The 26,946-nt window shown below is 55.2% G+C and overlaps 3 protein-coding genes and 6 non-coding genes across 12 annotated transcripts; 2 read left to right on the top strand and 7 right to left on the bottom strand.

Moving 5' to 3' along the window:
* The first annotated feature begins 760 nt into the window (after positions 1–760).
* Positions 761–833, top strand: TRNAK-CUU (transfer RNA lysine (anticodon CUU)). Its single transcript has one exon. It is a non-coding gene; the product is annotated as a tRNA-Lys (tRNA).
* A 542-nt stretch (positions 834–1,375) lies between these two features.
* On the bottom strand, positions 1,376–1,447 carry TRNAP-AGG (transfer RNA proline (anticodon AGG)). Its single transcript has one exon. It is a non-coding gene; the product is annotated as a tRNA-Pro (tRNA).
* Positions 1,448–3,989: 2,542 nt separating this feature from the next.
* On the bottom strand, positions 3,990–10,888 carry LOC133063948 (uncharacterized). The gene is made up of 6 exons (XM_061153881.1): positions 10,876–10,888; positions 9,893–9,967; positions 5,186–5,227; positions 4,794–4,885; positions 4,395–4,661; positions 3,990–4,296 (listed from the first exon to the last, which is right to left on the bottom strand). The coding sequence occupies exons 1-6, from the start codon at positions 10,886–10,888 to the stop codon at positions 4,009–4,011; spliced, it is 777 nt and encodes a 258-aa protein (XP_061009864.1). The 3' UTR covers positions 3,990–4,008.
* TRNAP-UGG (transfer RNA proline (anticodon UGG)) lies at positions 4,340–4,411 on the bottom strand. The gene has a single exon. It is a non-coding gene; the product is annotated as a tRNA-Pro (tRNA).
* TRNAK-CUU (transfer RNA lysine (anticodon CUU)) lies at positions 5,238–5,310 on the top strand. The gene has a single exon. It is a non-coding gene; the product is annotated as a tRNA-Lys (tRNA).
* On the bottom strand, positions 9,701–9,773 carry TRNAR-CCU (transfer RNA arginine (anticodon CCU)). The gene has a single exon. It is a non-coding gene; the product is annotated as a tRNA-Arg (tRNA).
* A 297-nt stretch (positions 10,889–11,185) lies between the features above and the next one.
* Positions 11,186–17,647, bottom strand: LOC133063996 (caspase-14-like). Of its 3 annotated transcripts, none has more exons than XM_061153940.1 (11): positions 17,479–17,647; positions 17,259–17,399; positions 16,966–17,161; positions 16,765–16,853; positions 15,762–15,872; positions 15,461–15,628; positions 14,686–14,908; positions 14,248–14,364; positions 13,780–13,854; positions 13,181–13,284; positions 11,186–12,577 (listed from the first exon to the last, which is right to left on the bottom strand). In XM_061153940.1, the coding sequence occupies exons 1-11, from the start codon at positions 17,551–17,553 to the stop codon at positions 12,464–12,466; spliced, it is 1,413 nt and encodes a 470-aa protein (XP_061009923.1). In that variant the 5' UTR covers positions 17,554–17,647; the 3' UTR covers positions 11,186–12,463. The 3 variants fall into 3 exon arrangements, with proteins under 3 accessions (XP_061009923.1, XP_061009924.1, XP_061009925.1); XM_061153941.1 differs by having other exon boundaries at positions 11,186–12,565; XM_061153942.1 differs by lacking the exon at positions 17,259–17,399.
* Positions 11,673–11,745, bottom strand: TRNAR-CCG (transfer RNA arginine (anticodon CCG)). Its single transcript has one exon. It is a non-coding gene; the product is annotated as a tRNA-Arg (tRNA).
* A 1,098-nt stretch (positions 17,648–18,745) lies between the features above and the next one.
* Positions 18,746–25,136, bottom strand: ZNF213 (zinc finger protein 213). 2 transcript variants are annotated; one of them, XM_061153938.1, is made up of 6 exons: positions 25,037–25,136; positions 22,503–22,996; positions 21,764–21,887; positions 20,882–20,946; positions 20,554–20,677; positions 18,746–20,229 (listed from the first exon to the last, which is right to left on the bottom strand). In XM_061153938.1, exons 2-6 carry the CDS (start codon positions 22,899–22,901, stop codon positions 19,571–19,573), a joined length of 1,371 nt encoding a protein of 456 aa, XP_061009921.1. In that variant the 5' UTR covers positions 22,902–22,996; positions 25,037–25,136; the 3' UTR covers positions 18,746–19,570. The 2 variants fall into 2 exon arrangements, with proteins under 2 accessions (XP_061009921.1, XP_061009920.1); XM_061153937.1 differs by having other exon boundaries at positions 24,761–25,091.
* Between the last annotated feature and the right edge of the window lie 1,810 nt (positions 25,137–26,946).

Raw genomic sequence — 26,946 nt, 5'->3', positions numbered from 1 at the left:
TCACTTCTGATTCTGAATCCTGGGAGATTGGCCGAAACAGGAGTGAACAGGGTAGGTGTCCCGGCACCCTGGGGTCTCCAACCCCTTCCAGCAATCCACCACTAGGTCCCTGGTTCCAACAATTCAAGATCACCAAAAGGACAGACTGAGAAGGGTTGGGGCAAAATAAAACTTTAAATAAAAAAAAGTTTATTTTAGATAATGCGCAGGAAGCATGGATGGTGTTATATGAACATAGAACCCAGTAGAACCCAGCAGGTCTAACAATTTTTTTCAGTTCATGGGTTTGCTTGTGCAAATACAGTGGTGGGTCCCTTGTCATTGCCTGATTTCGATCGGTCCCCTCGTCCAGGAGTGCTGGGATCAGCTTGGGCAAGTCCACCCTCGGTTCTGTCCCAGTTGCAGGGCTCCTGGCAGCTGCTGAGCAGCTGTTTGTCCGTCCCTCTGTCAGAGTGGCATCTCACCCCACATGTCCCCCACTCTATCCCAGTCCCCCTACTCCCTTCGACTCCCCCCACTTTTCCTGACTCCCCCCGTTTCCCCCACTCCCCCCACCCCTCCCGCTTCCCCCCACTCTCACGCCCCTGCAAGGCTGCTCTCCTGCTGGGGATGTGGAGAATTCTGGGCAGTCTAAACACACAGAAGGCCCTGAGAGGACCCCGCATCCCTGCTGACCCATGCACGTACCCTACCCAGTCATTTGGGGAGATCCACAGCCAGTCAGGTTCTGAAGCTTGGCTGTAGCCTCCCAATCACATGTGCCCGGCTAGCTCAGTCGGTAGAGCATGAGACTCTTAATCTCAGGGTCGTGGGTTCGAGCCCCACGTTGGGCGTCTTTTTGACAGGATCTCTAAGCAATTCCTGCCATTCTGTTTAGGAACAAAATGCACCAAAGGTGAAGTCACGCAGCCTGTGACTTTGCACCGTGTCGCCTGCCCAAGCTCTCATAAGCCCAGCCCAAAGTGTCCACTCCTTACAGTGGATCTGCTAACTCACCAGATTCCTCAACTTCTTTAACCAAAGGAACCCTAGAAATAGGTCCATTAAAGATTTGAACCTGGCTTCTAGACCAAACCCACCCACCACACTTTTTCCTTTGGTTTATTTAGGGGAGCAAGCGAGCCAGCTACTATCATCTCTGCATCTGCAGGACAACATGTCCACGGTCATAAAAAGCTCAAGTTACACTAGGATGCTCCTTTGGGAGTCAGGGGAGAACCGAGTTCCATGTTCTCTCTACCAGGAGTGGCCCTGTAGTTCTGAGCAACCCAGACCACTGTTTGGAAGGATGAGGATGACAGCTGAGGTGGGAATATCCATATCCGGTGAATGTGACAACAGTGTGTCCCTGGGACACAGCCATTTATTAAAAGCAGGGCTCGTCCGGGATTTGAACCCGGGACCTCTCGCACCCTAAGCGAGAATCATACCCCTAGACCAACGAGCCACACGACAGGAACCTTATCCCCTCCTGCTGAGCTCAACGTGGCTCTGTCCTCCCTGGTCCGGGACTGTCCCTGTTGCCTCGTCCATGGATGGTTCCCTTTTCCCCATGAGTGTCATGAGTAGAAGGATTTGATTCCGTGGACAGGGGTAGGGTGGGGGTGGGTGGGACATGGGACGTTCCGCATTGCCCCATGCTGAGGCTCTAAGTTGGCGCGTCCCGATGCAGGTTTTGGAGGGTTCGGCTCCTCCCCTCTCATTCTCTGTACAAGGAAAACTGAGGCGGTCAGCTCAGCAGAACGCCCCCAGTTCGCCTTCTGTCACCGGGCTGAGGCCTGGGCTGCAAAGCGAAGCTGGGAGCAGAGTTTGGATCCCGTCCTCGACGTCGCCGGCTCCTAGACGCCTCCGGGACCACCTGGCTCCCCCAGCACCCACTGGAAACACCTGCCGAGGGGTCGCCAATCTCACAGCTGGTCCGGCCCGGAGAACCACCGCCGGAGTCCCAGACTCAAATCCCAGCGCAGACCGCAGCCAGGAAGAGGCCCCAGCGATGGGTGGTGGTTTAAGTAGGAAGTAAAAGGATAAGGGAGGAAGTTGCTCAGAAAAGATGCCCCAAGATGCTGTTGCCACTGGTGTGACCTGGGTCATGGTGCCTCCCTGTCCACTGAACACACACGGACCCCTGACCTCAGGGCCCAAGCCTGTTCTGGCCACTCACATCCAGCGGGTCTGGGTCCACCACCAACTGCACCTGCCCCATGATCCATTCTCACAGGCCCAGGACCCACACCCGCTCTGCCAGGGGTTCTGTTTCAGCCCTAAAGTGGTCAGAAAAAGCAAACGGGGCTCCTTGGAGATTTGATGCCAAATCTGATGCCAAAAAGCTCCATAGGGAGCTTCCTCTGCAGTGCCCACTTCCCATTCCCTGGACAGATGACAGTCAGATCCCAGCTGCAGGCAGGACCTAGACTTGGGGCTCGCTGTAGAGGACAGCAGACCTAGGGTGCCCAAGTGGGGAGGGGGTTGAGGCAGGTCGGAGGGAGGGGCACCCTGATACAAAGAGGAGCGGACCTGCTGGTGGAGGCAGTAGTGGTTTCCCGTCAAGGAATGGGAGTCTTGAAAGGTTCTGTCTGTAGGGGAAGAAAGTGCTGGTTAGGGAGCCTGGTTACCCTGGTTGATGCCCACTAGGCGTCAAAGGCCAAAGAGGCCTTTGAACTGGAGTTCTGTTCAGGAAACGTACTCACTAGGGGACTTGAGAGTCAGGAGGCGTGAACGGGGCACCGAGCATGCAAGACTCCAGGCTTAACCAGAGAAACCAGGGCAATTAAATCAGAGAAGGGGTTCACCAGCCCCCTGCCCCCTCTGCATGTGCTGGGCAGCTCTGGCCCTGTGGCAGCTTTCCTGGCAGGGGCTCTGTGCCTTAATACCCTGGGGAGGTCCGACTCTGGGCCTGGGATCAGAAAGCCTCCTAGATTGGGGGCCCTCAGATTCCAACCAAAGTCTCAGTCCCTTCCTGTATCAGCCATGTCTTTTCTGTATTCTGTTGTTTAGCTACCTGGAGCCTTGCTGACTCTGCAGCAGACGCCTCTCCCAAGGTTGGTCAATTCATTTTTTTTTTTTTTAACATTTTAAAATTTTATTTTTGAATTTTTAATTAGAGGATAATTGATTTACAGTATTGTGTTGGTTTCTGCCATTCATCAACGTGAATCGGCCGTAAGTGAATATGTCCCCTCCCTCTTGAACCTTCCTCCTGGTCAATGGTGCTCGGTTTTGCAGTCCTGTCAGACTCTTTGCGACCGCATGGACTGTAGTTCGCCAGGCTCCTCTGCCCATGGAAATTTTCCAGGCAAGAATATTGGAGTGGGTTCCCATTTCCTACTCCAGGGGGTCTTCCAGACCCATGGATCTGGTCAATTGTTCGAGATAGCAAGCAATTTCTCTGCCAGCAGGCATTTTTCAAAGATAAACCAACCAATCCAGGGTCCACAGCCGACGATCACCTGTTTTTATCAAACTCTCACCCTCTGGGCCACAATCCACCTGCAGAATCACCTCAAGGCCAGGAGGCAGACAACCAGGGACAGCACCTGTACCCCCGAGCCCACTGAACTTATTTCAGCCAGCCATTTCAGCCTGTCTTCCCTGCCTTCCCTGTTTCACCTTCCCTGAAACCACGAGAAAGTCTCTTGCCTTCATTTTCTTCTCCCTTCCGACGCTGGTGCGTCCCGTCCCTCCTCCCCACACGGAGCCGTGCCACCTCCTCTTGGAAACTGTAATAAGCCATCTTCTCAGTGGCTGGACCAGTTGGCCTCAGAAAATAATAATAAAACCTATGAAAACACCGCGGTTCTTCTAGGGGGAGAGGAGACCCCGTGTCTGGACCCCGCCCCCGGGACCCCGTGGAGACTAGTGGTCTGCCGCAGCCCCATGGGCAGTCTCCTCTGCCTTTCCTTCCTTCCCTGGGTCGTGGAAGACCCTTTGGGCAGCCCCTCAAATAGGAAAGACATTGAAACGTGGGCTTGTCCTTTACTTGGGTCATAAAATTTGAGTTTATTACCCAGACTATAAACACACGCAGCAAGTCACATCATCGCCCAGCCCGATCATCACCCAGCCCAGTGGCCGTCTGGCCTCCCGAGAGCCGAGACTGAGCCACCTCGGTGTCCTCCCCCAGGGCCAGGCCCAGGGCTCGAGGAGGCCGCCGCCGCTGCTGCGACCCAGCGCAGCGACGGCCGCTTGGCGGAACAGGACCCAGCGCGGACGATCGGATCGCGGCCGGCGGGAACCGCGATTCCGTTGCTCAGGACTCCGCAGAGATCCGGAGTCTTCAAACCGAAAACTAGCCGATGTCTGAGGGGGCGGGAAAAAAACAAAACAAAAAAGAAACAAAACTGGGCTCGTCCGGGATTTGAACCCGGGACCTCTCGCACCCAAAGCGAGAATCATACCCCTAGACCAACGAGCCGGTGCTGTAGCGACTTCTGCTGTCTGTCCTTGGAGGCCTGAGACCGCGGCTCCGCCTTCGGATCCCGGGCTGAGAATCGCAGCCAGATCCTGGGGATGGTTTCGGTTTCGATTGGAGAAGGAGAGGAGGCGGCGCAGCGCGGCCGAACCTCCGGGTGAGGGGGCTCCCGCGCGCTGGGGCCCCCGGGCGGCGGAGCCAGAACTCCGCCCCTCCTCGCCGGCTTGCAGGAAGGCCACCCAGTCCGCGGCAGCTAGAGGAGGGGGCAGGTGACAAGGAGCAGGGGGCAGAGACCGTGCGGCCCGGCGAATGTGGTCTCTCATGGTGGACCCCAGGGCAGAAATTTCACCCAACATGCGACACAAGGAGAATGAGACTCGGTCACCTCCCAGCCGGCCGGTCCCGGGTGACCCTCGAGCTTCTCCGGGTCCTTCCTGGTCTGGGCTCGGCCGCAGGAAACCCTCACGGATCTGTAACCTGATGTAGGGGTCCGAACTGGGGGGTGGTGCTCACTTCCCCCGGAAGGGCAGCTGCTCCAAATTTTTGCACGAGCAAGGGGTCCACATCCCCGCACCCCACCCCCACCCTCCGGGGAGGGAAGGTCTCCCGGCTTGTCCCGGCGGCGAGGCCATCAAGCCTTCCTGACCGGCTTAATGCTACCTCTCCTGAAAGGGGCTGAGAGTTTGAAAATGAGAAATCGTGCGTGATTGGAACCCGGCACCTCCCACACCCTAACCGAGGGAGACGGTGTGCGCGGGATTCAGAGCGTGTGCCTACCAGTTTTAGGTTCAGCGAAGTTCAGGAGAACTGTAGCTTTCACTTTGCATCAGCCCGGCTAGCTCAGTCGGTAGAGCATGAGACTCTTAATCTCAGGGTCGTGGGTTCGAGCCCCACGTTGGGCGCAGCTTTTGCCCCTAGGGCATTACAGCTAAACAAAAGTGATTTTAGAGAACAGGAAGGTCCGTATAAACTAATCCTCTTTCCACGGGGCTTCTTCCTGAGTTCGAAGTTGCCAGACCAGGGAGACTGGCACGCTGTCTCAGCATAGCATCTTGTTTCATTATTTGTGTTTTGGAATTTGGAAGTGTGATACAGAGAGATCCTTTTCTAGGAACTTAAAAAAAAAATTATTTGGCTGCAGTAGGTCTTAGTTACCGCACGTGGGATCTTCCTCTAGGAATTTTCTTCAAATTCCTGAGATCCCGGCAAGGCCAAGAATTGTCCCCCAAACTAGGACTTGAACCCACTTTCTTATGAGATCAGCCTCAGTTCTACATACTGAACGACAGCAACAAGAGGAGACTTGGAGATGGATTTTCAGCTAACTCTGGCCCTGCGTGGGGACCTATGTGGTGCTCCGTCTGTATCCAGGGGTGAGCCCCAGCCAGGAGCCCCACCCCCCACCCCGTGTGTCCCCACTTGCCAGGTCATGTCTTTCTTGGTGGCTGGATTGGGGTACCCTATTCATCCAAAAGAGAGGGACCCGACTATACTTATCAGAGTTCTGTTATAGTCTGTCTTTCTGGGGGAAGTTAGGGACAGATTATGATTGATTGTAAAGAACTGGCTCCCACAATGAAGCCGGAGAGATAAATTTAAGAACGAGCCCATTTGTCTATCCTGCGTCCTCCTCTCCCTTACAGATGCCTCCTCAGAGTGTTCCCTTGTCGAACTGATGACACAAAAATCCCTGTCTCAGCTTTTCTAGGAAATATGTCCTAAAATGGTTGGAAACACTCTAAGAATGAGATTGTTACGGAACCAAACTTGTGTCGGCTCAGCCTCGTGCAGTAAATCCAATCTACTGATGCTGAGTCATGGTTAAGGAGTTTATTACAGACTCCAAGCAAGAAGTCTAGGCAGCTAGTGCTCAGAAGGTTCAAACTCCAGACATGGCTTTCAGGGAAAGGTTTTAAAGACAAGGTGAGGGATGGGAGTCGTGGGGTGTGTGTTCAGCTCATGAACATTGTGGGGAACTAAGATCCCACACGCCGAGCCGGACACCCATCACTTCACAAAATTTCCTTTTGTGTATGTGTGTATGTGTTGAGAACACTTAAGGTCTACATTTAACAATTTCAGGTATACAATAGGGTATTATTAACTACAGTTGCCATGCCGTACATTAGATCTCCCCAACTTATTCATCTTATAATTAAAACTTTGTATCCTTTTAACGACCTCTTCCCATTACTCCCACCCTCCTCCCACCAACAAATGGGTTTATTGACTGCTTCCTGGGCTGTGGTTCAGTAATGAATTTGGACTTGAGCTCCTTGCCAGTGGGAAATGGTATACTGGTAACTCCTGACATGGAGCAGCACCTGAGCAAGCCGCCTATCACTTGGTTGATTACGATGAAGTGCCGACAGAAGCAGGTGCCCTGGGGGACCACGTGGTTTCTGCACTTGACTGTTGCAGCAGTAGAGATGACCACAAGGACTGTGACATGAGAAGGACTCCCCTGGGTGCGCCTGTTTGTTTGAAGAAAGAAAATGACAAGATCAGGCCTTTAAACTTTCAGCCTAAGTCATGCCCAGAGATCCAGGGATATTTTCTGTCAGCCATTAAAATAATCATATAGCTGCAAAGCTGACAATGCTGAAAATCAAACACATAAGTGAATGATGTATATTGTGGGATGACACTGTAAGTTGAGTTCACAGCCTCGAGAGATCTTTTCTGTGAAAGACATGGCATTGATTATGAAGGAGTGGAGCCAAAGCCTGGGGAAGTTTAGGTCGTCTTGGACCAAGTTGAGATCTTGAACCCCTGAGTCACTTGGAGTTTCCCTTGCCAGTGAAAGCAGACTATTCTCTGATATCTGGGGACAGTAGCCTTCCTGTGTTTGAATATCCCATAATAATTGCATCTGGAGCAGTTGTCTTGCAAGGGGAGGAGAGTTCTCCTCAAAGCCCACACCAGCCAGCCTTGCTACCCTCTAACACTGGTTGTCCCATAACTACAGTTAGATCAGCACACTGCAGGAGCAAGTACAAAGGCTGGCCTGGGAGGAACTCATTCATATGCCAAAAGAATTATGCCAGCAGAAAACTAGGGAATGTGTGTGGGAATGGATCTGAGGATGTTAGAATAAAGAGGATGGGATGGGATTTTTGGATCTAGTGAAGTTATTACTCTGGGCACACTTCCCAGCAAGCCTGTGTTTATTTCTTAATTTTATTTAGCAGACAGATCTTTTATTAAATGGCAGAGGATAATACACTCCTGAAACGTGGGAGCAGGCTGACTGCAAAGGAGTGGCTAAAACCTGTGTTTAAATGTTATTCATGCAGCTGAATGTTTCTTGGTTGGTTGGCTAAGCACTGAACTCAGTGGTGGCCTATGTTTAGGGGGATTAAGATTCAAGAATGTCCCTGGCATCATGTAAAGAAATGAACTCAGACTCTGCAAGATAGAAATGCTGCAGTGAGTCTGTCATATTTGATGAGCACACCCACCGCCCCACTGAGAGTGCCCCGAGGACACTCCCTTTCATAAGGCAGGGAGAGACGTCAGTGAGGGAAACACTGGCAGCTGGATCTCTCTGTGGTCACTGTTCTCTGCGGGCCACATATGATGGTGAGAGATGCTGCAATGAGATGAAATTCCTGATTGGAGAAGGGATGACGGGACCCCAGGTACCTGGGAAAGTAGGAAAAGTAAGCCCAGAGCTGGAGGATCAGAAGAGTCTCGTTCATGGTTTTTAAAAGGAAAAGAGAACTATGTGCATATATACTATATATATAGTCGCTTCAGTTATGTGATGCTATGGACCGCCATGGGATTCTCCAGGCAAGAATACTGGAGTGGGTTGCCATTCCTGTCTCCAGGGGATCTTCCCAACCTAGGGATCGAATCTGCATTTCCTGTAGCTTCTGCATTGCAGGCAGATTCTTTACTACTAGGTCACTGTGGAAGCCCACGAGATATATCAATTCATTTCAGCTGCTCAGTCGTGTCCAACACTTTGCAGCCCCATAGACTGCAGCACACCAGGCTTCCTTATCCATCATCATCTCCCGGAGCTTGCTCAAACTCATGTCCATCAAGGTGGTGATGCCATCCAATGATCTCATCCTCTGTCGTCCCCTTCTCCTGTCTTCAGTCTTACCCAGCATCAGGGTCTTTTCCAATGAGTTAGTTCTTTGTATCAGGTGGCCAAAGTATTGGAGCTTCAGCTTCAGCATCAGTCCTTCCAATGAATATTCAGGATTGATTTCCTTTAGGATGGACTGGTTTGATCTCCTTGCAGTCCAAGGGACTCTCAAGAGTCTTCTCCAACACCACAGTTCAAAAGCATCAGTTCTTCAGTGCTCAGCTTTCTTTATGGTCCAACTCTCACATCCATAAATGACTACTGGAAAAACCATAGCTTTGACTAGATGGACCTTTGACGGCAAAGTAATATCTCTGCATATACACATATGACAAAGCCTCAGCGATCATTTCCTCTGTGGGTATGTAGGAGAAGAGGTTTCTAATTTTACTCTCCACCATGCCCTGAAGTTTGGGAGATTATTACCTTGAGGATGAACACATAGATTGCATGGATTAAAAAAAGAGAAAACTTCATTATGGACTATTTCAAGCAAGAACTAAAGCAGAGAAAAATAATATAATATGTTCAGTTAAGACATCACCTCATAGAAAAACTTGTTTTGTGTATACCTCGATCCAGTCCATTATCTTTTTTTCCACCTTTACTGAGATACAACTGACAAATAAAAATGATGTATATTGAAGGTATATAATGACGGTTTGATATATACATTTACATTGTAAAATATTTACCACAGTGAAGTTACTCAACACATCCATCACCTCACATATTACCTGATGTGTGTGATAAAAATGCTTAAGATCTCTCTTAGCAAATGTCATGTATACAGTACAATACTATTAACTGCAGTCACTACCCAGCCCACTATTTTAAAGCACATTGGCTGTCACATAATTTAATCTCTAAATAACTGGCTAGGTTTATAAAAAATAAAGACTTTAAAAAAATATAAGTAACCACAATGCAATTAATACATCTAGAAAAATGAATATTTCTATATCAAGTAGAATGGATGGTTGTTAAAACGTAAAGAATGCAAGCCCTCCTTTGACATCTGAAAATGTGCATGTCTTCATGGGAAAATTAAAGCTTGCTAGACTTCAGTTCAGGGAGACGGCTGGTTGAGTAGCCCCCCGGGGGGCGCTTAATTTCCGATTCGGGTAAGTAGACAGCCGACTTCTTTTAACTTTTCCCCCCCTCCTCTAGAAGGTTTAAAATACAACCCCTTCTACCCCGGGTGGGACTCGAACCCACAATCCCTGGCTTAGGAGGCCAATGCCTTATCCATTAGGCCACCGGGGCTGATGAAGGGCTTTGTTCGACAGTCTTAGACCAGTCTCTCTGGTACCTCCCAGCGGTTCCGTACAGCGTCCCCGCTCCAGTTTGGCCTGATTTTGGTCCTCCTGACAACTGTATGCTACCGGTATATCCGCTCAGATCCTGCGCGCCCCCGAGCATCGCGGGACCCCGGGGAGACCGCGCATACGCGAAGGAAGCTGCTCAAAGACGTAGGGTAGCAGTTAGCTCCGCTGTCTTGACTGGGATACTATCCTCGCTTAGGGTGAAGAAAGTCTAGGCATCAAATCCCGGACGAGCTCTTTCCCCCTTCTTTTAGGAGAATCTACGTCCCGTGAGAACTAGCATCAAGAAGGAGTTCGCTAAGGCAAAATGTGGGCTTGAAGGGGAGAGAGGGAACAGCCGGGAGCTTGGGAAAAGCGTCGGTCATGACCTTCATCCTTCTCCCCACCTTGCCTCTTAGACCGAGAGTGTTTCCTAGTCCCAAGTCTAGGCGGTTTTTAGCAGAGCCCAGTGGCCTTAGGTCTTGGTCCTAAGGACCCTCCGTGATGGCTCTGTGTATGGCCAGCTAGCTCAGTGTGTGGAGTGTGGAACTGTAATATCAGAGAGCCCGGCGTTTACTCTCCTATCAGAAGATGGGCATTCTTTCCCCTCTCGAAGATATTTGACATTGTGGTTACCAGAAGTGGGGTCGGGGGAAGCGCGAGCTGAATTAGATGAAGGTAGTCAAAAGGTACAAACTTCCAGCAAAAAGAAGTACCAGAGACGCAGTATACAACATACTAAAGACAATTAACACTGCTGTGTTAGAACAGCTCATCTTTAGAGTTAAGAGAGTAAATCCCGAATTCTCATCACAAGGATGATGAATGGTCACTAAACCATGATTGTGATAATGATTGTGATGTATGTAAATTGAATCATTATGTTGTACACCTTAAACTTATACAGGGCTGTATGTCAATTACATCTCAGTAAAAGTGGGGGAAATAATTAAAATGTTTATCTTAGTGAAACTTCTCTTTTGTTTATGAGTCCTTAGCAAACCACTGAAACATCACGGAACTGAAAAAGGAGACAGTGACACTCCCCATGACCTCAAGATTACCTGCGCCCTCCATTGGAGTACAGGCTCAGCTGCCATTCCCCCAGCGTCTTCCCTGGGGGGAGAAGGTCCCATCGCCTTGGTCATTCCACTTAGCCAGAAAGTCCTTGGCGAGAACTTGGTTCCGCAGGGACAGTCATTTTTTCTGGGTAAAATGATGGCTCAATCCTGGGCATATTCTTTACATTTAAATTTTAAATATACATTCACACTAATCATTTAAGGGTATATTCACTGCAAGAAATCGAAATAATCTATTTAATTTTAAAACATTTTTTAGTGTTTAAATATATGCATAACATTAAATTTGCCATTTTGACCATTTTTAGTGTACACTTTAGTGGCATCAGTTACATTTACAGTATTGCGCAACCATCATCATTACTATCTATTTCCAAAACTTTTTCATCACAATACTCTTTTGTATTTTTTTTTCTTTCTTTCTTTTATATTTTTAAATGCCCCTGACCCGTTGAGGGTGGGCCACCCCGCAGAAGTCCAACCCCTCATCTGTCGCAGTTCTAGTCATCTGAACTATATTCATGCAGCCAGTCGCCCCTGGGCTCCTGGGACTCCTGGCCGGGGTTCCAGGGTCAGCAGTCCGCCCGGGTTTGATCAGCGTAGGTCTCCCCACAGTGCCCAAGGGTTCACCATGGGTCCCGAGCCCCTTAGCATCAGGGGTGCATCTCAGGGGCAGGAGGGAGTGTGGCTGACAACCAGAGGGTCCTAGGCTTGCGTAAGGAGCAGTTGGGAGACAAGGAAAATTTTTTAAGTCTAAGGAAGAAAACTGAACCCTGCAACGACCACGAAGGGACTCGAACCCTCAATCTTCTGATCCGGAATCAGACGCCTTATCCATTAGGCCACGCGGCCTTGCGCAGGACAGTCGCTCAGCTTTTCTCATAAACCTTTTGCAGGCGCCTGCGCAATGCCGCCCCCGAATGAGCATGCGCACACTGGTCTGGCGCCCCGCCCCCCGGGACTCCCGGTGAGCCGGGCTCTGAGCCCGCAGCTGAGCAGCGCAACTGAGCGCCGCTGAGGTGGCCATGCAACTTAGAGTTCGAGCCCGCGTGAAGCTGCCCAAGCCCCTCCTGTCCCGAGGACTCCTGATCTCTTCTCCCACGAGCCCCAGGCCCACGCTGGGGCGGGGCTGTCCGTTGCTCCCGCAGCCCCTTTGCTTCCCCTATCGCAGCACCACTAAACCTGCCATCCGACCCCGTCCGCGGCTCCAGCGTGCGGTGCAGGTGGGGTGGGGGTGCTGGGAGAGTGCTGTGGACCCGGGGCTGCCCCTTCCCAGGTCATCCAGCGCTGCCTAGCCCACGTGGGGGTTTCTTAGTCCGCCCCTTCTTCCCTCGATGGGCCCGGCCTCCGAAGTGCCCGGCGCTCCATACATCATCTCGCTTATTGTCCTAGTTCCCTGCATGCGAGCGCTATTCACGTGTCCAGCGATCACCACGTTTATTCCATGCCAGCCGAGCTTCCTGTGCTATCGCGCCGTTTTTGGGAGAGGAACCGAGCGATGGACGGGGTTACTGGTGGTGCTGGTGTGCGGCCCCCCACTGTCAGCACCCCTGGGTGGCCGCGGGGGCGGTCAGATCTGCAGGCAGAGCCGGCGCCTCAGGGAGCTGCGGATCTCCAGACAGACCTTGCGGCGCTCATCACAGTCCGGACCCAGCACGTCCAGCTCACACACCTGCCGATTGACCTGTGTGGACCACACTCATCCTGTGCCTGGGACGGCCAGGTTCCCCACGCCCGCGCCCAGCCTGGCACCCAGTGTATTGTGAGGCCTGAAGTTTCAAGTGCTGCCTTGACATCTTTGGGGCTCATAGGCCCTGGCGGTTTCCTCTGCTCTTGTCAGATGTGCCCCCCACCCATCAGGGAAGGTCCTCCTCGCGGCTAGTTCCCCCACCAACCAGACCAGATACACTCCACCCCCGCTATCATCCTGAAGGGCTTCAGTTCCCTGCCAACCTGTGAAATTATTGCAACAAGTACCCCACGTCCTGTGTCTACAAGGCCTGAGTCTACAGCCCCTGCTGCTTCTCTCTGCTCCCCAAAGCAACCCCGAGTGGCCTGCATGGCCAGAGGTGTCCTTGCCCCCAGCTGTGAGCATATGTGGCTAATAACTGCTGGCCGTGTCTCTGTCTGGTGTCAGGTGTTCTATGTTCAACATCTCATGTTTCTGAGGGCAAAGGAATTCCTCCCTCAGCAAAAGGATGATAGGAGGTGATCAGAACACTGGAGTTGAGAAGAAGGTTGAATCCAGCCCCTCTCCCCAGGCTACCCTCCCTACCCTGCAACTCACCTCAGTCATCAGCTCCAGGAGGTCTGCCTTGGGGTCGGCTCTGAGGACCTCCACCAGCGTCTGGATAAAGTCTGAGCCCTTCTCATCCCGATAGGCTACACAGCCTAGGTCAGGGGACCAGGGCCAGAAGGTCACAACTGGTCCCCTCCCAGTTGCCTTCCAGTCCCCAGGGGCCTATTGTCAGTGGAAGTGGGGGCAAGTACACAGGACCCCAGGGCTTGGGGTAGGGAGCAGCACCTTCTTGCTTCTGGATCAAGTTGTTGCTCAATGTTTGTGGAGTGGATATACCATGGATTCAATGTGGAACAAACATTCACTGTGAACCCACTACGTGCCAGGCCCTGAGGCAGACAGAACTGTCCTGCCCGCATGGACCTTACAACCTAGAGGAGAGGAGTCAAGTCGAGTGCTTAGCAGAGCCAGCCCTCGGTTTGTGCGCTCCATGTTACTATTGTCACAAATAATAAATATGGAAGGAAGATGGTTTAACTGCAATGTGGCTGCACCCCAACAGCCAAGCCCCAGATGTCCCTAACGCCACTTCAGATCTCTGGCCAGGAGGTTGGGCTCTGTGTAACTGGGTTTCGTGATGACCTTACCTTCAGCGGCTGCATAGACCATCAGCACATCTGCTTGGTTAGGGCTCCCTGGAGTGGGGCCCCTGGAGGAGTTGCCTGTAAGAGGGAGCAACGCCTTTTACCCAGCATCCTGGGACTCCATCTGCCCGGAGGGCCCCCTCAAGTCTGGCTCAAGGGCATACAAGGCAGTAGAAAGAGGGCAGGGCAGAAAAGACAGATCTGATTTCAAATCTCAGCCCTGCCACTTACCAGCTGTGTGACCTGAGAAGAGCTATTTTCCCTTCCTGTCTCCAGGGCTGTTTCGGGCTCAAGTAGGGGAAAAAACTCTCAATTTTCAAAGGTCCTTACCCTTTAGGAAGGTTTCCCTTTCTGTCCTCTTGGCAAAGAGAGGAGGGAGGTGGCAGCAGGATCCCAGCTCAGAGCCCCGGAAATGCCCTCCTGGCAGCTTCCCCACCAGCCCTACCCAAGCCCTCAGGTAGGCAGACCCACCTTGCTCATCAGCACAGACATGGAGGACATCGGCCTGGGAGGGGGTGGCTGGAGGTGCCCGCAGCCAGCGTCTGAACCAGGGGAGAGCTGCAGGTCCCACTCCCGCATCCCTGTGCCCTGGGGACAGAGGGGACAGTCGGGTCCTTTCACTCTGAAGACACCCCGGGGTGCTTCCAGGGCCCCAGCCCCCACCCCCCAGAGCTTCTGGGCCGGCCTGCCAGGCTGGAAATACTCAGAGCACTGACTGACACATGTTGAGGGTGAAGGCTCAGGCTCACGGACATGACCTCTAGGAGAGGCTGGGAGGCGGGCAGGAGAAGGGCAGTGCTCAGGCTTTCTGGAGGAGGTGAACAGCAAGTCCTGGGAGGCTGAGCGCGGGATGAGGGGAGGTAGGGCAGTAGGAGGCGGGCCTCCAGGGTGGGCCGGGGGCCTGCTCACCCCCACGGCAAGCCTGAAGCAGGAAGATCTTGGGGCGGCCCTGCAGTGCCCCACAGCAGCTCAGCTCCTGCACAAGTGCCTCCAGATGCCCCTCTTGCCCGTCAGCCCCCAGAAGCTGCCCCTGAGGGCCCCCGTGGGCCATGAGGGCCACAAGGGCACAGCTCACGGGGCCCCTGTGGGCATCCAGCCACTTCCGGAACTGGGCCATCTCCTCCTGGAAAGCCTGGGGACGGGATGAGATTGGGCCTGAGCCAGTGTCACGGCCTCCCTAGTACCTGGCTCCCCGCCTCTGGGTGGTTTCTGTAGTCCTCGGCCCACACTACCTCCCACCTCCTGCCAGCCTCAGGCCGGGGGGGAGCAAGACCTTTTTCTAACCAACCCCCCTGCTGCAAAGCCTATCATGGACTCATTGGAGGAGATGTGGGTCCAGCTTCTTGCAGCTGGTTCTCGGATCGCCACGGAGAAGTTGCACCAAAAAGTTAAGAGCCGTGAGGGGAGAGCAGTGAGCTGACAGCTGTCTAGGAAGGAACCAGAGACCCTCCTAGGAAAAGCCTGAGGGTCCAGCTAGAGCCTTGAGCAGGGGCCAGTGTGGGAGGCGGCAGGGGCCCGAGAGACTGGACTTCCAGGGGCTAGGGAAGGGGGTTTGCACAGATGCGTGCATACAACAGGAAGGATGGGGGTGCGTTTCCTGCCCACGGTTGGTACGAGGCCCAGGAGAGAGTCCCCAGGGCCCCGTGGGGGCACCCTTCCTCCAGTGGTTCTGGGCTCCCCTCACCTGGGCTGCAGGGTCTGTCCGCAGGGCAGTCTTGAAGCCCAGGGCCTGGCACAGGCCCCCCAGTGCCTCCACATCATGCTGGGCCCCCGGCCGGCCCTGGGTCACAGCCAGCAGGAGGGCGGCCCTGGCCCCGGACATGTCATACTGAGCGCTGGGGCCGGGCTCTGGCTGCAGACAGGATTAAGTGGGTTCAACGCAGTCGGAGGACCTCCCAGCTCCTTGTCCCTGCCCGGGTCTCCCCACGCCTCCATCCCACTCAAAACTGCTTCCATGTGGTTGGACCCCCGCCCTGCCCCCTCACCTCAGGCCCCCAGGGCTCCACGTTCCCTAGGTACAGTGCCCCCCGCAAGGAGCTCCGAAGCACCGGGCAGTAGGCAGCCCCTGCCGACTCTTGAGCTGTCCTGGAGAAGACCTAGGGGCAGAGGACTCTTCAGGCGGCTGCTCTGTGGGGGTGGGCTATGGGGGCGCCCTGGCTCCAGGGCACAGCTTGGCCAGGCTCTTTGGGATTCCCTGCCAGAATGGAGGGAGGAGGAGACATGAAAGAAAGGGAAGGCTCGAGGGAGGTCCTAGTCAAGCTCAGGGTCACAGAATTCCAGAACGTTGGTGGCCGCAGGGAGACAGTGGCTGAGCCATTAGCCACTCTGCCCCCTGGCCCAGCACAGAGGCAGGGTGCTCCCAGAGCGGGTCAGGGCCCATCCGGGAAGGCCCATGGGGTGGGCACCACCTAGGGAGAACTGTGGAGCAGAGCTGGGGCCCACCCTCACCTCTGGGGTCAGCCAATGACCACCTGCTGCCCAGTGAGAACTTAGGGCCTCAAGACCAGACCTGATCCCCAGGGACCCACAGGTCTGATGGGACCATCACAGCCGGGTGAGCATGAACAGGGGTGGATGGGAATTCAAGCATCCGCCCTTGGGTGATGAGGGGCACAGCCGACGCATGGAGGGTCTGTACCAGGCTGGGATGACCAGGGGCGGGTGGGGGCAGGACTCCAAGCAGAGCGAGCAGCCTGGGCACAGGCACGGAGCAGAGCAGATGCTGGAAAACCTGGGGTGCCCTCAGTGGGTTAGGACAGGCATGGGAGGAGGTGGGAGGCGAGGCTTAGAGGCTGTGTGTAGACAACAAGCCTTATTGTGGCATGAATGGGGGGTAATGGGTTCAGGTGGGGATGAGACCGGACCTGGGCCAGGGTCACGGCCTCCCCAGTTCCTGGCGGCCCTCCCTCTGGGTGGTTTCTCTGGCCCCTTAGAGAACACATCGGCGCCGTCGTCCCCCCTTCCAGGACGCCCCTCTTGGGCCTTCACCTCTGTTAGCAGCTGCAGCAGTGACCAGTGAGGATGGCGGCCGCAGAGCTCGCCCAGGCTGGCGAGGAAGGCCCCAGGCTCAGGGACAGCTGGGTGGAGAAGCAGCAGTACACGGGCCTGGAGGGAAGGTCTCGGCCCTCTTGCCCACCCCCACCCCCACGCTGTCCGGCCCCCACCAGGAGCCCCGGCTGGCCAGCTCACCCCCGGGAGCACTGGAGAGCAGCAGGAAGACCTTGGGGTGGCCCCACAGGGCCTTGCAGCAGCTCAGCTCCCGGACCAGCTGCTGCGACTGCCTCAGCTGCCGGCGGGGGGCCACCAAGGCCACGAAAGCACAGCCCACCGGGCCCCCGTGGGCATCCAGCCGCTCCCGGAAGCTCGTCAGCTCCCCACGGAAGCCCTAGGGCAGAAGTGAGTGCCAGTCTGAGTGCAAGGAGGCCCCAGGCGGGGCTGAGGGCAGAGGTCGGGGGAGGGGGAGGGGGCAGGGGAGGGCTCACCTGGATGGAGGACTCCTGCCTCTGGCAGCTCTCAAAGCCCAGGGTCTGGAACACGCCCTCCAGGAGAGCGACCGTAGAGGCTGACACCTCAGGGCTGCAGAGGGCCAGGGCCACCCTTGGGCCCTTCACGCTATACTTACCCTGGGAAGGCAAGGCCAGAATTGGGCCAGGGTGGGCTTCAACTGGGAGCCAGCGATGGGCTAGGCCAGCCAGTGCCTACCTTTCTTCCCAGGCTCTCCCGAGCATCAGCCACCTGCGAGGCCACCTGCAGCATCCCAGCCACCAAGAAAGCCATGGGGGTGACGTGGGGGCTTCCTTCAAACAGCTCCAGTGCCAATGCTCTGGGTCCCAAGGCCCGGCCTCTCTCCGAGTCTTATCCCATCAGCTCTGTTTATGAGAGGAGCTGGACTCTGACCCCTGCCCTGGAACCCTGGGTCCTGGACACCCCCAGGCCCTGCTGTTCCCTGGCTCCCATGGGCTACTTCCTGCCTGGCACTAACACACCCCCACCTGCGCCAGGAGCCTGTGCCCAGTCTATTCTTAGCTTCTGGCCCACCTGCTATCTGATCTCGTTACACTCTGGTGTCTCCCTTCTGAGCCGCCTCCAGCACCAAAAAAATTCATTCCCTGCCCCCGCCACCCCCAACCCCTACTCACTCATCCAGGGCACGTATGGGAGCCTGCCCACACAGCAACTGCCAGCCTGGGGGCATGGGGAGCAGCGAAGGGCACCGCCCCAGAGACAGGAACCCCTGGCTGAACCCTGCTCTCTAGGGAGAGCCCCATGGCTTCATCAGGGAAATGGGGTCCATCCAGCGACCTCGGGTTGAAGCCTGGGTTACATGGGGGCCAGAGAAGCAGGCACACAGACTGGGGGACAACACATCTTGCCTCCTCGGCTCACCCCCAGTCTCGCAGGTGGCCCCGAGGCCACCACCTGCTGAACTGCAAAGGCCTTGGCGGGGTAGAAGGTGATCTCGGCACACACCCACCAGCTCCACAGGGGCCCGGGCCCGGGCCAGGCAGGGGAGGGTCAGATGTGAAAGGATGCATGGGGCCTGCTCCATCTCAGCAGCACTCCCTCCCTAGGGGTCTGAGCACAGGGTCCAGCTGAGAGCTCCGGGGCCCCCGTGGGCAGCACAAGCCCCTGCCCTGACTAGTCACGGGGTCCGAGCTGTCTGATTTCATCAAGGGACAGAGGGAGGGCCCCAGTGAAAACCCTAGCTCCCAGTTAGCCGCCCACTCTCCTGTGGGTAAGGAGGGGTGTGCCAGCTGTCCCACCGAGCTATCCTCAGACGGGGCAGGCACTGGCTGACACGGGGATGCCCCTGGGGCCCAGGCCGCCTGGAAGCTGAAACGGTGGCCCCACCCGATGACTGTCCAGCACCACGGGCTACCAGGACCACCAGGTCAGGAGGCCCAGGCCCCCCCCACCCCCACCCCACTCCCAGCGGCCACCTAAAGAACAAGAGCAGCTCGGAGGAAGTTTTCATGTTTATTCTCACCTTTCTGCTGCCCTTCTAAGGCCAGCTGGGCCAGCTCCTTGGGAGGGCCTGTGGTCAGTCCCTGTGAATGCCCTTCTGCAGGGACTGCAGTGCCTCAGGAGTCAACAACAACGTGTGGACAGAGCAGCGTGAAGTACCGTAAACCTCGAGACCCCAGGGGAGCGGGGGGCAGTGGGGCAGCGGGCCTAGGCCAGCCTGTTCTTAGTCTGCACAGTGGGCCTCTGTCCCTACAGCCCACACCGCCCTCCCCAGCTGGTGGAGGGTGACTCTCGGGAACTCAGCCGGAGGCAGGTTGGCTGAGAGCAGAGGCGGGCAGCTTCTGGGCTGCTGGGACAGGCCAGAGCCTGGCGATGGAAAGGGGTGGAGCCCAGGATCCACATCACAGGTGTGGGCTGATCCCTCACCCAACCCCAGCAGCACCCTGAGGCTTAGCCTCCCTCCCACCGGAAGGCACAGGATGGCAGGACCGAAGGCCTGGCCCATGGACCCAGCCCAGAGGCTGGGAACAAAGAGCCACGGGGCCAAGCAGGGCTGAGGGGGGCTCTGCAATGGGGCTCCAGGCCCTGCCTGAGTCCTCAGACTTCCCTCTCCCCTGTTCTCAGCCCACCCGCCTGCAATGTGCTGGGGCTCCAGAAAACCAGGGGCAAGAAAAACCTCAGAGCATTAGAAGTCTGGCAGCGAGGTCACAGGGGACTGCATGCCCTGGGCGTCAGCCAGGGTCCCAGGAGGGCAGGGCCGGCGGGTTCTGTGAGTGGGGAGCCCGCCGCTGAGATGGTGGATTCGGATGGGGGGGTGCCGCTCCCGCCCTCAGCCCACAGGCTGGGCCATCTTGGCGTGCAGGCTCTGGTGGGCGATGAGGTGGGCGCGCTGCTTGAAGCTCTTGTCGCACTCGCCGCAGCCGAAGGGCCGCTCGCCCGTGTGCACGCGCCGGTGGTCCAGCAGGTAGGACCGCAGCGAAAAGCTCTTGCCGCAGTCACTGCAGCCGAAGGGCTTCTCGCCCGTGTGGATGCGCTGGTGGTCAGCCAGGTAGGCGCTGCGGCTGAAGCTCTTGCCGCACTGGGCGCAGGAGAAGGGCTTCTGGCCGGTGTGCACTCCCTGGTGGCGCGCCAGGTCCGAGGAGCTGCGGAAACTCTTGTCGCACTCCTGGCACTTGTGTGGCTTCTCGCCCGTGTGCGTGCGCTGGTGGCGCGCCAGGTCGGAGCCCCAGCGGAAGCGCTTGCCGCACTGGCCGCAGCTGTGCGGCTTCTCGGCCGCCAGGTCCCGGAGCTGCCGCCGGCGTGTGGGCGGCCGGCCCCGCCGCGCCCCTGCCCCCCGCCCCCGGAGCGCCCCCGGCCGGGCTCCGCCCTCCCAGGCCTCGGCCTCCTCTGGCCTCCAGGCTGTGGTCTCGTCGCCAGCAGCCTGGTCCGGGAGCGCCGTCACCACCTCCTCCAGCTGGGACCTCTCACTGTGGCTCCTGCGCCCCAAACCTGCAAGCGGGTAGTAGGCAGCCTCTTAAGTGCCACGTGGTTCCGGGGCCACAGCGGAGCGGGAACCGGGCTCTGGGCTAGCGCCTGGGCGCTCAGGCTGACAGCCCTGCGCTCCAGCAGACCAGCCTCCGTGCAACGGGGACATGAGAAAATGACGGCAGAGAAGCCGTTTGGAGCACCCAAGGGGTTTGCCAGGCTTCCGCAGCAGAGGTATTTACTAACTACAGACCTGACCGATCTACCTCACCTTCCACTTACAAACTACAGGCCTAAACAATCTATGCCTGGGATCCCACCCGGGCCCCTGCTGTGCCCAATGCTTACCCAGGGCAACGTTCCGAGAGTTCTCCCTTTTTATGTCCCAGAAGAGATCCCTCTGGGCAGGGTCCAGAGACCCCCATTCTTCCCGGGAGAAATAAAAGGGAATGTCTCCAAGTGTCACAGGTCCCTAGAATGAGGTGAGGAAGCCCAGCTCAGAGTTGCCTTGCTCAGGACTCCCCAGGCAGGTATGGGTGGAGATAGGAAGGGCGCTGGGATGGGAACAGGATGGGTCCTGGCAGGAAAAGGATGGATGGAGGAGGCCTTGGTGAGAAGGAGAGACCCATTTCAGGGACTCATCAGTGTCAGAGGGACAAAGGGACGGGTAACTCACCCCAGAGGCAAAGCAGGTATCTGTCGTCTCTCTGGTGTTCCCCTGTTTAAGAGCTGGAAGCTGGGCTGCAGGGAAGAAGGGAGCCTCAGAGAGCCCAGCCCAGGCCAGCAGCAAGGGCTCTCACATGCTGTCCTTCTCACACACACACACACACAGACATGCAAGCCACACACACCCACGCCACACACAGATACACACATACACCACACACACACACACACATGCCACACACACTCCACAGACACATACCACACACACACCCATGCCACACACACTCCACAGACACATACCACACACACACCCATGCCACACACAGACACCCATGTCACACACAGAGACACCCACGCCACACACATACACCATGCACACACCACACACACACACCCATGCCACACACACACACAGACACCCACGCCACACACACACACCATGCACACACCACACACACACACCCCACACGCCACACACACACACCACACACCCCACATGCCACACACACTCTACACAGACACATACCACACAGACACCCACTCCACACACACACAGACACCCACGCCACACACACACATGCTATGCACACACCACACAGACACACACACAGGACACATGCCACACACACACACACATATACACAATACACCACACACACGCCTTGCACACACACACACACCACACACAAATGCCTTGCATGCACAACATACTTTGCACACACACACACGCCTTGCACACACACCACACATGCCTTGCATACACATACACCACACACACACACAAACCCCTTGCCTTCCTGGAACAGAAACACCCTACCTGCTCCCTTAGGGCAACGCCTGGGAAGGACTCAGGCCCCTGACCAGCCATTCTGCCACCTTCAAGCTTACTCACCACCACGGCTGTGCGGCTCCCAGGGTACAGGTGGCTGGCTTCGTGTCCCCGCCCTCCGGGGAGGCCCCTGGGCCTGGGACCCCTGGACTGCAGCCTTGGGTTCCACCCGCTCTGAGGGCATATCCTGTGCAGGAACCACAACACGCTCATCAGCATCGAGACCAGACCGGGGAGACAGAGTTTAATCCCTGGGAAGGAGACATAGGACACATTCCTCAGGAGGCTGGGGGTGGGCAAGGTGGTCAGCACAGGGCCCCCCCGGGAAGACCAGAAGACAGACCAGGCAGTGCTATGTCCCCAACCAAGCACGAGGCAAGGACCAGCCTCCAAAGGCCAGAATCACAGAGCCACTTAGCAAGGGGCTGTGGTGGGAGACCTTCCTGTCAAGGGCAGGACCCCACTCCCCGGCAACACATAAGCATCTCCCCAGATGCTTCCCAAGAACACAAATAAACGTTTGCAGATCCTGTGGAGCTAAAAGCTGCTTTCTTGGAACATGCCCCCTCTGGTCCTGCTGCTACCCTCCAAAGTCACCAAAAAGAAACCAGATTCACTTGGACGGTGTCTTTCAGAAAGGCCACACATTATGACAAGTTCCCGTGGACACTCCCTCGGCTCTCCGTGTCCTCCCCCACCCCCGCCTCTGACCCGTCGAGGACTCATCTCTAGGGAGACAGCTAGCTCTCCTCGGTTCACGTGCCATCCAGGTGCCCCCAGGATGTGGGACAGGGCCTCTCACCTGTGACCAAGCTTTCACTGGCTGCTTCTGCAGGTCCTCCACCAGGGCGACAGCTTCCTCGCCACTGCCCGGGCACCGCTGGCACACCCAGTCCTGGACGCCCACGGGCAGCACATTCAGGAACTGCTCCAGCACCAGCAGCTCCAGGATCTGCTCCTTGGTGCGCAGCTCGGGCCGCAGCCAGCGGCAGCAGAGCTCCCAGAGCTGGCTGAAGGCCTCGTGGGGCCCGCCCACATCCCCGTAGCAGAACTGCCGAAAGCGCCGGCGGCACACCTCTGGGTCCCCGCAGTCCTCTGGCCGGGCAGGGTCCTGCTCCCAAGAGCAATCTTCTACCTTCACGATCAGAAGCCCTTCTCCCTCCTCAGGGGCTTGGTCCTGAGGCTCTGGGGGGGCTGCCATCGCCCTGGCCTAGGGCTCAGGGCCAGTCAGCCTCAGCCTGGGTCTTCAGTCTCCCAGAGGGTTCCCCAGTGGGGCTGGCATCTGGACGGGCACTCCTGGGGAAAGAGCAAGAAAGTGGGGGTGGGGTGGAATATGAGCAAGCACCAGCCTGGAAGGACGTCCAGGGGCTCTAGCTCCAATTCCACCTGACCCTGAAGTCTTTTCTAGGCACTCCTCTGATCTTTAGCTCACACTTCTCTCTCTCTTCTACCTATACAGGCCCATGGCCCCTTATCCTCAGTTCCAAAATCCCAAACTCCCAGGTTTTCACCACCTGGTATACTGACGTGAGACGAGCATATTTATAATCTCCTTTTATCCCAGGTAATGTAAATGTTCATATGTTGTATGGCAGAAATATTAATCTATTTGTTCAGTTCATAAAAATTCATCAAGCTGAACTTTTTTTTTCGTTCTACCAGTTTATTGCTACCAACCCATCTCCCTCCACCCTCATGCACACATGCTCAGTCATGCAACCCCATGGACTGCAGCCCGCCAGGCTCCTCTGTCCATGGACCTTTCCAGGCAAGAATATTGGAGTGGGTTGCCATTTCCTTCTCTCAAGCTGAACTTCTGATGTATTTTCTGTATATTATTCTTTAATTAAAAAAAAATTCTTTTAACTGGCAATTCTGTGGTGGTTCAGTGGTTAAGACTTGATGCTTTCACTGCCAGGGACTTGAGTTCAATCGCTGGTTGAGGAACTAAGATTCTGCAAACTTGGTGGTGCTTCCCAAAAAAAAAAATTTTTTTTTAAACTAATGTTTTGATTACTGAGTGTTGTCCCAGATTCTCCTGGTAGTGTTATTGTTATACAATATATGTGCTGTATTATCTTTCTCAATCTGAAAACTTAATTCCATAAGACAGACACCACCTGGAGCCATCCATTATCCATAGATACACATGAACATGACACATACTTACACCTTATTGCAACTCTACACGACAGTCCTGAAACGTGTGTATTTTGGGTTTTTACAATTGCTTTTATTTTTAATTATTTATTTTACTTTTGGCTGCGCCGGCTTTTCTCTAGTTGTGGAGATTGGTGGGGCTACTCTCTAGTTGCCCTAAGCAGGCTTCTCATTGAACTAGCTTCTCTTGTTGCCCAGCACAGGCTCTAGGGCACAGGGGCTATATGTGTCGTGGCATGTGGGCTCAGGAGTTGTGGCGCACAGGCTTAATTGCTCTGGGGCCTGTGGGGTCTTCCTGGATCCGGGATCCAACCCCTGTCTCCTGCACTGGCAGGCGGACTCTTCGCCACTGAGCCACCAGGGAAGCCCTTTAATTGCTTTTCGTTTCAAGAAAAAAAGTGATTATGAACCACTGTAATAAAAGGGGGGGGGGTTTAAACAATACAGTAATACATCAAAGAGAAATTCTTCCCTTCCACATGCAGCTGCTCCCCCATTAACAGTCTTGAGAGCTGACCTCCCAAATATTTCCCGGGGCAATTACTGGAAATGTATTCACAGAAATGGGGGGGGGGGGGGGGAGGGGAGTGCTTTGTGCGTGTTTTTACAGAAATCAGTTCTTACTGCAACACGATTTAGTAATCTGCCTTTCTACCTAACAATGCTTCTTCATCAGCCACTCCAGGAGCTCCTGCAGTACGGATATACTTGTTTCTCAATGAGTACCCACCCCAGCTGAGCGAGGCACTCAGATCGTTTCCAATTCTTTTCTACTACACGCGAAGCACGTCCTTTACTTTATTCTCCTACTGCTTACAACACCCCTGAAAGGTACGCTCTCCACGCTCATCCTCCGGTGACCGAGGAGGAGGCTCCGCTCGGAGAGAGCCAGGGACTCACCAGAGTCGCTGAGCAGGACTCGGCAGTCGGGAGCGCGGACCCGGCCGGAGCCCCGCCAGGGTCCCAGGAGCCTTGCCTGCCCGGAGATGAGAGGCGGAGGGGCGGGCGGCAGAAGCGACGCCCCAGGCTTTCCCCTCCGCACCTCCAAGCGGCCCCTCCACCGACCCCTTCGGCCTATGCCTCCTATGGGGGCCGGGCCGGGCCGCCCACAGACCCGTACTAAACCTAAGGAGCCCGGGGCCGCGTCGCCGGTCCCGCCCCTCTCTAGACACACACCGCCCACAGCCGCCCAGGCGATCCCAGTTTCCGCCGCCTGCTCCGGGCGCCGGAAGTTCGTGCGGGGCCCGCCGGGAAGCGACAGAGCGCACGCGTCGAGGCACGCACTAAGCACTACACTCCCAGGAGGCCGTTCTCCCACTCTACCCGCCTTCTTTCTGACGGGTGGCCAATGAATGGGCAGAATTCCCAAGGATGGCCAATCAGAAGACAGTGACCCAAGCGCAGCCACACCCATTCCCCCAGGCTGAGGAGACTCGCACTGTCTTCCGTTTCAGTTTTTCAGTTTTTCTGTGCTCCTCTGGCCCGTGAAGGGCGTAAAGGGGAAGCCAAGACTGGCCTGGCGGGCAGATACATGGCTTATCCCAGCTACGAGTGGGACGCCAGCTCCGCCGGAAGGGATACTCCGACGCGGACTCTTCCTTCCGTCCTCGGCATTTCCCGCTCCAGAGTGGGTCGAGGACTGAGGGGACGGTGGTCCAGGAGCTGAAGCTCGGCGCTCGGAAACTCCTTTATAGCTTTTAGGGTCCCGCCCAAGTCTTCATCCGCTCTTAGTGGAACGTGGAGCTTGCTGGGGAAGCAGTTCAGTGAGGGCCGGGGGACCTCCGGCGGCGGTTCTTTGTTCCTGAGAGTCGGCCAGGGTCTCTCAGCCGGACGCGGCCGTCGGCGACGATCACCCCAAAGGAGCCCCGCCCTCGGCCACCGATAGATTTGACTGAAGGACAGCGGGGCTCTCCGCGCTGGGGAGAATCTGAAGCAGGGGGACCGCATCGGAAAAACTGTACATCTGTCGTGCTCCCACCCTCTTACTCGGCTTGAGGCTCCAAAATATTTTTCTGAAGTGGTAAATCCTTTCTTGTCTGGTTGTTGTTTGATTATGCATGAATTGCATCCTTAGTGTAGGCAAGAAAATAAACTTGTCAAGGTGTCCATATCCACAAAGCTAGCTTCCTTACTTAGCTCACGTGGCACTCCATCAAAGTGGTTTTTCCTAACCCTATGTAAACAGCTCCTGCCCCCTACCTCCCCTCGCTGCTATGCCTCTGACCTGCCTTATTTTTCTTCCTAACTTTTATCATTACCTGATGTATTTGTATAGTATTTGAATCCACTACTCGACTATAATTTTCATGAGATCAGACTTTTCACTGCTTTACTTCCATCACCTAAAATATTGTGCCCGGCACAATATTTGTTGAATAACTGAAGATAAAAATAATTGAAAGGATCTCTAGTAAGGTCATTCAGAAATAAGCACTATTAATATTTCAGTGTTCTACTTCTATGAATATTTCTAATATAAATCTGGAACCGTTCTATTTAAGTAATGTTTCGTTGGCTCAAAAGTCTATCGAAGGTATGTTTCCAAATCAGCATTTATGAATAAAACGCATCTTGCAAGCTGCACAGTATTCCAAAGCATGAAATTTCCATATTCCAGTTAAAGTCTCTTACTCGTGGACACTTAGGTTGTGTCCATTTTTCTGTATTTGTAGATCTTTACTGCATACATCTTTCTGTATTTGTTTGAGCAACTTACTGGACGGCATGAGCCCAGGCTGTTCTATTAAGACTGGTGATGTGGATGTCATTGGGCTCCCTCGCCGCCCCCTACTGGCCCCAGTGGAAAACGGCACAGGACATTTTTTTCCATTGTGGCCTTAGTGTTCTTTCAACGCCCTCTACTGACAAAGACTAACATCTAGTTGGCTGGCAAAGAAGAAACGTCTAAGAATCCGGCTCCGTTATCACAAAGCAGGACCAAAAGGGTTTACTGGGGGGTCTGAGAGACAATAAATTAATAGCCGGCACACCTACCAAATATTCTATTCGGCATTGCTTGTAGTTGCTAAATTATTCGTATATATATATATTGAAGCTGACCCATCTTATTGCATTTTCTTTTCCTT

Source organism: Dama dama, chromosome 10 (assembly GCF_033118175.1).
Source record: "Dama dama isolate Ldn47 chromosome 10, ASM3311817v1, whole genome shotgun sequence".
Lineage (NCBI taxonomy): Eukaryota > Metazoa > Chordata > Mammalia > Artiodactyla > Cervidae > Dama > Dama dama.
The sequence above is the reverse complement of the archived record's forward strand: the minus strand, read 5'-3'. Positions and strand labels throughout refer to the sequence as shown.